This window comes from Macaca nemestrina, chromosome X, assembly GCF_043159975.1.
Source record: "Macaca nemestrina isolate mMacNem1 chromosome X, mMacNem.hap1, whole genome shotgun sequence".
Classification (NCBI taxonomy): Eukaryota; Metazoa; Chordata; class Mammalia; order Primates; family Cercopithecidae; genus Macaca; species Macaca nemestrina.
This window is the reverse complement of record NC_092145.1, coordinates 146048065-146060349: the sequence shown is the minus strand read 5'-3', so window position 1 is coordinate 146060349 and position 12285 is coordinate 146048065. Positions and strand designations below refer to the sequence as shown.

General features: G+C 38.1%; 1 protein-coding gene across 4 annotated transcripts in view; it reads left to right on the top strand.

Moving 5' to 3' along the window:
- The window catches only part of LOC105478147 (glycine receptor alpha 2), a 231476-nt gene extending 219425 nt beyond the window's left edge, over positions 1 to 12051 (top strand). For all 4 annotated transcript variants that reach the window (XM_011735169.2, XM_011735171.3, XM_011735168.2 and 1 more), the window contains one exon: positions 10498 to 12051. In XM_011735169.2, the coding sequence (XP_011733471.1) occupies positions 10498 to 10776 (279 nt within the window). In that variant the 3' untranslated portion in view covers positions 10777 to 12051. The remainder of the gene's footprint in view (positions 1 to 10497) is intronic.
- Positions 12052 to 12285: the final 234 nt, after the last annotated feature.

The window sequence follows — 12285 nt, the reverse complement described above, 5'->3', positions numbered from 1 at the left end:
CTGGGCATGGTGGCTCATGCCTGTAATTTCAGCATTTTGGGAGACCAAGATGGGAGGATTGCTTGAGTCCAGGAGTTTGAGAACAGCCTGGGCAATACAGTGAGACCCCCATCTCTACAAAAAAAATTAGCCAGACAAGGTGGCGCATGACCCATCCACCTTGGGAGGCTGAGGCAGGAGGATCACTTGAGTCTGGGTAGTCGAGGCTGCAGTGAGCCATGATCATGGCACTGCACTTCCAGCCTTGGTGACAGAGTGTGACCCTGTCTCAAAAAAAAAAAAAAAATACTGTTGGGGCTTATGTATAAATTTATAATCCACTTCATTAGACAAGAGCTATCCTCACAAATATTTTCAAGATAAACCCCATTTTAGTTAGGAGGATTACGTTTTAGAGATGTATTGCATAGCATGCTGACTACAGTTAATAATAATGTACATTTCAAAATTGCTAATAGATTTTAAATGTTCTCACCACAAAAAAATGATTAGTATGTGAAGTAATGGATATGTTAATTACCTTGAGTTAATCATTCCACAACAAAACACATTATACTCCATAAATATATACAATTATTATTTGTCAATTATAAGCCCTTGTTATCTTAGGCTCCCTGTGAGTATGCTGTGTGGCCCAACACCCTTAATATTCATAGAAGCTTATTGTTTAGAGGAGAGAATCTATAAGGCATGTTCTTATGATCCTTATAAGACCTATTGTCTGTCTGAAAGAGCTTATAAGGTGCTGCTTTAGATATTTCTCAGGTTTTAACAAAGAATCTTACAGTCCCACCCTGTATATGGTTTTTCCCCTCAGGCCTGTTCTGATTTGAGGACCCTTTGAAGGCAGAAAAGACTTATTCTGGATCCTTTACATTTCCTCCAACTTCTACTTGGACACTTAATAGCCTGTTCTTCAGTGCTTTGTCCTCTCTCAGTTTGGTATCAGCAGCTAAAAGCCAAGCAGTAACCTTAGTGCTCTATCTGGAAATCTCTTTAGGTAGATGATGAGATTTATTAAGTATATTTTCTATTTTCCATGTTACCACAGGAAACAATGTTGGTAAACTTTTCCCCATCCTCCATCTTTCAACAGCAATTGCCTTTCTTTCCTCCCAGCCTTCCAACAACCTCCTGGAGGTCCTTCCAGCTTCTGTCTGCTGCCTGGTCCCAAAGATAAAGCCACAACACTTCACTTTTTGATACAGCATCAATTATCTGTGTAGCTACCTATTACTGCATAATAAATCATCCAACATCTTAGTGGCTTAAAACAATAACAAGCAGTTCATTATCTCTCACACTTTCTGTGTGTCAACAATTTGGGAAGATCTCAGTTAGGCAGTTGTGGTTCGGGGTCTCTCCTTTTGGTGCAGTCAGACAGTAGCTGGGGCTGGAACAGCTGGGAGTTGGCCGGGCATCATTCTCTCTTCATGGACTTACAGGGCTTTTCCATGTGATGTCTCCACATGGGCTACTTTGAGTTCTTCACAGCATGGTGGTCTCAGGGCAGTCAGACAGCTGACATGGTGGCTTATGGTTCCAAGCACACCAGGATTGGAGCTTCATCACTTTTTATGACCTAGACTTAGAAGTTACTTAGTGTCACTTCCACCAAATTCTGTTGATTAGGAGCAAGTCACAAGCCCACTGAGACTCAAGTGGAGGGGAAATAGACCCCATGTTTCAATGGAAAGAGTGTCAATGATAATATTGTTAAGAAAAAGCATATGGGATGGGAGATATTGTGGCTATCTTTGGCAAACACAATATAATATAGTCTATGACTTCTATATGACATATGGAAGCATGCAGAGGAGAAAGAAGTGGGAACTGCTTCTCTTCTCTTTGCCTTGCCAACATGCCACTATGCTATCCACAGACCAGTTTGAGAGGGCCGTGCAGGATGAATGCAGGGGATCCCACCAGATGACCCAAACCATGGGTACTCCATAAAGCTTTCTTTGGAATACTTAGCTGACATGCAGAATGATACTTATAATTTCATTTTATCCTCAGCATCAGAGCAAAGATTTATTCTGAATCCAAAATTATTTACAAGTATTGCCTTATCTGGGTAAAACTTGAAAAGTATTTAAAAGAATAATTTTAACTGTATTGGCTAATAGCTGATTTCAGCGTAAGTCACCTTCAGTATTTTTTGTCTTGCAAACAGTTTGGGGTTGAAAAGACTACCAGTCATGCATTAAAATATAACCAAGTGTATGCCTCCAGCTGAGATCTCCCTCTGAGTTAGAGACTGTCCATTGCAATCACCTACCCCATGTACCTATATGAATGTCTCAAGTGTACCTCAATCATATTGTTTTCCCCAAACTTAATGTGTCTTCTTTCTCATTGAATGGCATTAATATCTATCTAGTGCTTTAAGCTGGAGGTTAACCTTGACAATTTCCAATCCATCTCTAAGACCTGTTGATTGCCCCTCTATGTCTCCTGTTGGCACATTGCTCTCCACCCACACCACTACCCATTAAGTCCAAATCATTATCATCTGTCATCTGGACCATTGCTGTAGCTTTCTAACTTCCTGGATTCACTTTTGCCTTCCTCTAGGCAGTCATCCACACGGTAACCAAAGTGATTTATTTCAATATGCTAATCTGGTAATGTCAAGCAATTCCCATTAAAAGCCAGCAATGGCTCCCCTTGGTTCTCAAAATAAAGCTCCATCAGACACTGGTTTACAAGGCCCTATATGATGTAGCCCCTGGTTCATTTCTGAAACATTGTCTCACCCCACATTCCCCCTGTATTCCAGGCCTCAATTGCATCCCTCAATTGCAGCAAACCCTCCTATCTCAGACATTGCCAAACCCTGCCTTCATCTCTTTAATGCCTCTCATTTTTCAAATCTCTAATGAAATATCACTTCCTGGGGGATAAGCTTCTCTTATCTGTCAGATTAGACCAGGACCCCATTTAGTAAGCTCTCATAGCATCTTATAATTTTCCTTCAGAGCCCTTATTATAGTTAGTAATTATGTATTCATGTGATTACTTTATTGTTTCCCTTCATCTCAAGGTTGCAAACTCCTTGAAGGCAAGAATCAAATCTATTTTGCTCTCCACTGGATCCCCAGCACATAGCAGTGCCTGGCATCTCTGCAAGCCTTTTCCAACCACTCAATCTAAAACACACCCTTCTATACCACTCGCCTATCTTAAGTCTCTTACCTTTTTTCCAAAGCACCCATTATTATCTGTGTGTCTTGTGTGTATATGCATTCGTGTATATATATATATATATAGATGTGTATATGTATAAATATGTTTGTGTATGTGTGTGCATAATTTGTTTACTTGTTACTGTTTCCCCTTCTAGAATGTAAATTACAAAAAATCAGAGACTTTTGTATTCTTGTTCATTGCTGTAACTCTACCACATACCTGGCACACAATAGGTACTCAATAAATATTTGTTAAAAATATGAGAAATAAGCCAGGCATGGTGGCTCACGCCTGTAATCCCAGCACTTTGGGAGGCTGAAACGGGTGCATCACCAGAAGTCAGGAGATTGAGACCAGCCCGGCCAAAATGGTGAAACCCTGTCTCTACCAAAAATACAAAAATTAGCTGGGCGTGGTGGTGGGCGCCTGTAATCCCAGCTACTCGGGAGGCTGAAGCAGCAGAATCACTTGAACCCAGGAGGCGGAGGTTGCAGTGAGACGAGATCGTACCACTGCACTCCAACCTGAGTGACAAAAGAAAAACTCTATCTCAAAAAAAAAAAAAAAAAGGCAGTTGCTCAAGAAATAAATCCTGGCAGTTCCTTCTTTAAAAATCAACGATAAAAATATGCTGCACTGAAAAAGAGATAATACATTGACATGTTTTTCTTTTGGAAAAATTGCCTTTCACGATCTGCCCAAAATGACACTTTGATAGTTTTAACTCATTTCAGCACACGTCATTAAGCAACAAGGGGCTATATTTGGTTTAGTTTATTTCAACTTTGTTGTTCTGCAAAGTTCAGTCAGATTCTTCATCCATAATCTTGAATGGAAGCCATTTGGGATTTGATAGGGTCAAAAACGTACACAAATCAAACACCAGAGACTTTGGAATCAGTTTTAGAATCAGACAGACCTTGATTTGAATCTCAGCTTCAACATTTATTAGCACTATGACTATAGGAAGCCACATAACTTTTCTTGGCCTCAGTTTCCCCAGGAAATATGTGACTTGAAGGGTCAATTCAGTAATAGGACTGACCATGGTTTTAAGTGAATGGTACAGACTCTTAATAAATGCTATCCATTTATTATTCATGTCTATTCCCAAAGTACCCATGATTCAAAGGAGGAAATTGAAGCCCTAAGAGTTGAAGAAAATTTCCCAAGGCCATTCCTCTTATATCCAGGTGACAGAAATTACCAGGTCTGTGATTAAGTATCATTCAACCATCATTTGCTTGGGAGACTTTTTCAGTGAAAACCTACTGTGCCATTGGTCTATATCTCTGTTTCGGTACCAGTACCATGCTGTTTTGGTTACTGTAGCCTTGTAGTATAGTTTGAAGTCAGGTAGCGTGATGCCTCCAGCTTTGTTCTTTTGACTTAGGATTGTCTTGGCAATGCGGGCTCTTTTTTGGTTCCATGTGAACTTTAAAGTAGTTTTTTTCCAACAAATGGGATGTAATTAAACTAAAGAGCTTCTGCACAGCAAAAGAAACTACCATCAGAGTGAACAGGCAACCTACAGAATGGGAGAAAATTTTTGCAATCTACTTATCTGACAAAGGGCTAATAGCCAGAACCTACAAAGAACTCAAACAAATTTACAAGAAAAAAACAACCCCATCAAAAAGTGGGCAAAGGATATAAACAGACACTTCTCAAAAGAAGACATTTATGCAGCCAACAGACACATGAAAAAAATGCTTGTCATCACTAGCCATCAGAGAAATGCAAATCAAAACCACAATGAGATACCATCTCATACCAGTTAGAATAGCAATCATTAAAAAGTCAGGAAACAACAGGTGCTGGAGAGGATGTGGAGAAATAGGAACACTTACACTGTTGGTGGGACTGTAAACTAGTTCAACCATTGTGGAAGACAGTGTGGTGATTCCTCAAGGATCTAGAACTAGAAATATCATTTGACCCAACCATCCCATTACTGGGTATATACCCAAAGGATTATAAATCATGCTGCTATAAAGACACATGCACACATATGTTTATTGCAGCACTATTCACAATAGCAAAGACTTGGAACCAACCCAAATGTCCATCAAAGATAGACTGGATTAAGAAAATGTAGCACATATACACCATGGAATACTATGCAGCCATAAAAAAGGATGAGTTTGTGTCCTTTGTAGGGACATGGATGCAGCTGGAAACCATCATTCTCAGCAAACTATTGCAAGAACAGAAAACCAAACACCGCATGTTCTCACTCATAGGTGGGAATTGAACAATGAGATCACTTGGACTCAGGAAGGGGAACATCACACACCGGGTCCTATTGTGGGGTGGGGGAAGCGGGGAGGGATAGCATTAGGAGATATGACGAGTTAATGGGTGCAGCACACCAACATGGCACATGTATACATATGTAACAAACCCGCACGTTGTGCACATGTACCCTAGAACATAAAGTATAACTAAAAAAAAAAAAAAAAAAGAAAGAAAACCCACTGTGTTCGGACACATACGTTTTCCTAAGACAGACTGGAGAGTCCATTATGTCCTTGCATTGAGTAAGACTCACTACAACCTTAAATTTCCTATTCCAACAGAAAGGAGGACCAGTCCAATCAAAAAATCTGGGTGAGAAATGCGATGGAAAGATAGTCCCCATGCCAATTTTTAGGAGTCCTTTTACTTCCTCCTATCTCAAGAATAAAAGAAAAATTACAAATATAGACTCTGTTAAAATCTTTTCATTTGTAAGTGCCATGTTCTTTAATTATATTGAAATCATTTGCTTATGACAAACAATTCACTACAATGCAATTCCGATGAGCTTTAGGTTCAATTTCACATCTAGACAAGAATTATTCTAAACACAGGAATGAGCAAATTTTACAATAAGTAAAACTGATGCATAAAATAAATAAAATTAGATAAATTTCAAGCAAATTGCATAGTGCCATGGCAGTGCTTTATACAGCAGACAGGATTAAGGAGATCTTATCAAAGTGGGATATAAAAATTGCATATATTGAAACCTTGACTGGATGATTCATTTTCTGTGAGAATTTAATCAGTGAATAACAAAAGAGGGTCAGCTAGAAGTGTTTATTGCTCAGTTACTAAAGATGGAAGATGATGGATAATTAACTAATTGAGTTCCTGGATAATCAGAAGAAATGGAGAATATATGCCTAAAATTAATTCTTTCCTTACTGGAAGGACCTAACTGACTCTACCTGTAAATATGCTCAACTCAGTTGTGGCTACAGATTGTTCTTTATTTTAGTTTCAGTTTATCCATGACTCAAGCTGATTTCATATAGGAATCTTGTCATATTACCATAACATTTTATTCTGAACCTGCTAGAAAGGCAGTTAGTCATTTATTATAACACAAAACAATTCAAATTGGTTGCAGTTATGTTTTCAGAATCAAAACCATCTCCTTTGATGTGAATACCGTAAAGTTCTATATTTAAAAGGCATTGAATGCATCATAATGGTAAATAAGAAGACCCTTAAACTAGCATTCATACCTCCTACATATAAAAACTTAAATGGATAATTTTTACCCACAACAGGTTTATTTTTGTGGAAGAGAATTTTAAAGAATTGATTAAATTAACTATAACTATGCTCAGAAGCATAATTTGAAATAGTGTTGAATAAATGAGGAAAGTATTTTCAAGCATAGGGAAAACTCTCTTAAAATTCCCTTTTGTTCATTATTCAGCAAACGTTTATTAAGCCCCCACAGTTTGCATGACGCTGTACAATATAATGAGATTCTAACCTGGCATCTAGCTCAGTTAGTTGAATGAGTTAATCTTTTCAGCTGTCCATTCACAGTATGTGATGAAAGACTACAGAAATTAAATGAATGAGTCAGTCTGAAAAGACATGTGGACATGTATATTTAAGTTTCCTTTTGTTTTGTGTGCTAAAAACAGTTTACTACCTACATACCCTTTCTATTTCTTTAGGGGCTTCAGAATTTAAAAGAACATTATCTTACTGAGGCAGTGAACTATATGCTTCATTATGAGTTTCTAAAGGTTTATAGAGGTGAGAACTGTAATTTGAAGATTCTGCAGATATGCAAAGGAAAAAACAACATAGTAAATTTGAGCAGATAAGGAGAAAGGTATTTTGAGGGGTTGTTTCTATTTGAATAGTAATTTTAGACTTAAAAATACAGAATAGGTCATACATTTTAGACATGGACATCAGAACTCATCTAGACCAGTGGTTTCCAACATTTTACATTAGAGTCATTGGATCTTTAAAAAAATAGATCCTAAGTTCTCATCCCCAGAGACTGGTTTAGAAGGGGCTGGGAGGGGAGGCAGGCATACATGTATTTGTAAAAGTTCCCCAGCAGCCAAAGCTGAAACCCACAGATCCCAGCTCAGCCTTGACATTTTTGGCATGAGGTCCCTGAGGCTTTGAAAGAATAAGTAGCTTGCCTAAGGTCAACACAGCTTATAAGCCTTGGAGCAGGCACAGAACAGAAATATCCAAATTCCCAGAGCAGATCTCTCTTTACTAAACCAACTGGCATCATTTCTACTTCACACTGGTTGAGATCTAATTACCAATTAGTAGTAGCTGGGAAGTCCAAGACTGCCTATAACAAGTCCCCTCCTCCTAATGACTTGTATGTGCTTCCTTTTCTTGCTAAGCACTAAGTAAGTCTTCAGATAGTTATGAGGACACTGATGACACTGTAATAATTAATCTGGTTATTCCACATTTTGAAAGGCTTCACTTATTTAAAACTTTTGCATCCATAAAATGTATCATTCATATTTTAAGGCAAAGAAAACAGATTTAATATTTGAATCTGAGTCCCACTTAAGTCTTCATTATCGAGTTTATATAGCTGAGCACATGGAAGTACTCCGATGTTAGGCTGGATTTTGTTTGCTGACTTCCTTATATGATAATACCTTTAGTTTGGCCCCTTCTGCCAGATTCTGAAACCTCCATGCAGATAGAGCCCTTGTCCAACTTCATCAATTCTCTCCCAGCACCTAGTACAATGCCTGTCACAGAGGCAACACTCAACAATTAATGGTTGAATTAAAAATCCTTTATTATATTTTTGTTAAGAAATGAGACAGAGTGCCTTTAGCCAACTTGCGTAGGACAATCCCATATAAATAAAAGTATGGAAAGATGGCTTTATAAAGTAGTAGTTTTACAGTTACTTTTTAAAGAGCTTTGGACAGATTTTTGTGATACAATGGTCTGATTAAAGGTTACAACGAGGCCAAGGCAGGAAAATCACATGAGCCCAGGAGTTTGAGACCAGCCTTAGCAACATAGTGGGACCCCATCTCTACAAGAAGTTAAACAAAAAATTAGCTGGGCATGGTGGCTCACACTTGTAGTCCCAGCTACTCAGGGGTCTGAGCGGGGAGGATCACTTGAACCTGGGACGTCGAGACTGCAGTGAGCCATGATCATGCCAGTTCACCCCAGCCTGAGCAATAGAGTGAGACTCTGTCTCAAAAAATAATAATGATAAAGGTTATAATTAATGTTTTTTATTGGAAGCACTAGGTGCATTCATTAATAAATTCTACTAATGTATCAAGCAAATGAGGTTTCTGTTTTTTAGCCTGATTTTCCAAGAGATCAAATTTACATGGTGAAGGATGACACAGAATATTTGGCAATTATTCACAATTGCTATCTCTCCAGCTCAAATTCCAAGTCATTGCCAGGTTGCAATGGAATGTTCAGCCATGTTTAGGGCTGGCTTCACCAGAGATACTGTATCACAATGGGCAATGTCGATAAATCAAAAGCCTCAAGGACTCTGTTGAACTCTCTTCTTCATTTTCAGGCTGCATGTATGTATCTCCCACAAAGGGAGGTGGCACCTGGGTACTATACTAATCTAGCTAAATGAGCCACATAGAAGCAAATCTGTTCTGCCTTCCAGGTTCTGCAGCTGCCCATCTGAGCATGTATACTATAATCTATTCTACCTATTCTGAAGTCCTTGCACCACTCTTTAAACTGTTACATGCTCTTTCAGTCCCCATTTTGCACATAATGAAGTGTAATTAACTGAAATAGCTCTTCTCACCTTCCTTATCTCTCCAGGGATCTGCTGTTGAACTTACAAAACTCATTTAAGTACACAAGGTACAAATTGTCCTTGTTGTACCATCTGAGTTACACTTAGGCTGTCATTCACATTGTAAGTCCTTCATTTAGTATACCTTTTATATGTGGCTGAAGATACTACTGACATGCAGTAAGCATTAATGAAATAAAATTAATACCAAGTTTCCTTGTCTTTTGGGAAACATAACCGTTATTATTTTCTGGCAAGATAAAGAGTTCAGTGCCTCTGGTGACTCAGAGGAGTTGCATATTATTGTGGAAGGCAGTAATCTAGTTACAGAAGAAGATAATTCAATTGATGGCTGTTTACAGCTAAGTCATTTCAATCCCACCTTTTCAACCCCACCATTTGACCCCCTCCTTTGACCCAAACATAAACCCAGATCCCATACATTTTTCTCTAAGGCTATTTGTCCTTTATACCAAGGAATAAATATAATTTTTCAGGCTTTTATCTAATTTATGTAGAAATAATCAATACAAATATCACTGACATCAGCTAAAATGACACATTTAAATATGGTAGAAATGGTTCACCAGCCAAATAATCAATGTTAAAAATCAACACTGGAAAAATTATATTATTAATGAATATTTAATCTCTGCTATATAAAAGAGATGAACTAGAGGGCTGGAGGGGGAACAGGTATATATTTAAGGGGCTCATCTTAGATGTAACATCAACATTAAACCTAATGTTAACGGAGGAATTGCGCTGTGAATGAACAACAATACTGTAAGTTCCTTAGGGCCAGGGACACAGCACAGGCTCAGTAAATGTTTTCTGAATGAATGAATGAATGAATGAATGAATGAGTGGTCCTCTTGATAGATTTACAGTACAACATTGGGATTTGGAGAACTGCTTTAAAATCTCTATTCGCATCTAGGGATTAATAAACTAGATTTTGGAAAAGTCCAGAATATAATGTAGGTGTTTCTGTTTATTAATTAATTAAAATGACCACAAAGTCATTATTCTTACCCTTAATTTCTCGGTCTGAAAAGTTAATGAACTGTATCTGTTCCATGAATAATTGAGTTGAACTTGAAAGAGAACTCCCTATTCCAAAAGCCTCCCACACCACCAGTTAACTGTGATTTATCCTTTTACTTCTAAAGAATTTTAAGCATCTTCCATCTAACTTGACTGACAACCAATCTGTGCTTCCTCTGTCTTTATTCTGTCAGGAAGAAGACGTTACTCGTGAAAGTCGTTTTAATTTTAGTGGTTATGGAATGGGTCACTGCCTCCAAGTGAAAGATGGAACAGCTGTCAAGGCCACACCTGCCAACCCGCTCCCACAACCCCCAAAAGATGCAGATGCCATCAAGAAGAAGTTTGTGGACCGGGCAAAAAGGATTGACACGATATCTCGAGCTGCCTTCCCATTGGCCTTCCTCATTTTCAACATCTTTTACTGGATCACATACAAAATCATTCGGCATGAAGATGTCCACAAGAAATAGATGTGCCCTACAGACCCTGGGACCTTATTGCCTCAGTGTTGTGCTTGTAAATACACAGTGAAATTGTCTTTATAACACTTTGACAGAGGAGAAGATTGAGGGAGGGGGGAGGGAGGGTCATGGGGATGGGTTTCCTGGCACCTACAAGAAAAAAAGACAAGTGATATGGGTGATGAAGAAAACTGTACAAAATCGAGGGGTTGCAGAATCACGGGAACATAATTCCCTTCCATAGTCTTTAGCATTGTTCTTTCAGACAGACATGATATGTGCATCAATAAGACACGATATGCGGGGTCAAGTTCTCAAGGGCTGTTTGCCTTTTGGTCCTTTTAGTTTGGTTTGGCTTTGACTAATTCTGGTACTGCAAAGTTAGTTATACACACACACACACACGCACACACACACAAACACACACTTCAAAAATGCTTAACCGTCTGACCATAGTGACTAGCCTACAGTGAGTCGAGGACCAAACTTTTTCAGGAAAATGCTGCCTCGTTTTTAAAACAAGCCGCCTAAGCTATGTTCTTTACAACGTCTGTAATTAGTGTTTCACTTGAGAAGTCCTTTTGTGGGTCGTAAATTATTTCTACTTATCCAGTAAATAACAGTGACAAAATAAACACCAATGACAGAAAAATTTCTACTTTACTGTCCATATAGGTGTGCATTTTAAATATTTTTCTTTCCAAGTTAAAATTTTGAAAGTTCAATTGTGTATTGTGTCATTAATTTGATAGTGTACCCTCTTAATAAATGCCCACTTTATTTTATATCCAAGTTAGTGCACTATATATATATTTTTGCTTTGGCTATATTTACATGTGACTTTAATTGCCCAACTGTGACTAGCCATTGCAGCTACTCAGCTACTGTATTTATGGAGATGGTGTGTCCTGAACAGTGTAGCTCAGGTCAGCTTGAACTTTCCATTTCTGCTCTCATTGTAGGTGTAACTACTAGTCCTAATGTCAACTGATCCATGATTTCTACTGTCAGTATAAGTGAACATTGTTTTAAATATCCTTAACTAACTTAAAGAATTTTAAAATTGTACTGTGATTTTCATAACCCGTTGCCTTTTTGGTACCAGAGCTACGTGGTTTGAATTCTGGCTACATGTTTTAAGTAAGAAAAAAAAAAGACGTATTTTTGCTTACTCAGATAAAACCTGTAAAAATATAAGGAAATAATTAAATTTTACATGTGCTGTACAAGGGGTTATTTTAAAAAGCATTTGTTCAATTTCAATAAAGCTAAGTGTGCCACAAACTTCTCTAGAGGCTTTCATTTTCATTTTGAATTAAAATGTAGATATTTAAGTTTTTATTTGAAAATTTTTATTATTATACTTTAAGTTCTGGGATACATGTGCAGAACGTGGTTTGTTACATAGGTATACACGTGCCATGGTGGTTTTCTGCACCCATCAACACATCAACGACACTAGGTATTTCTCCTAATGCTATCCCTCCCCTAGCCCCAAACCCCCTGACAGGTCCTGGT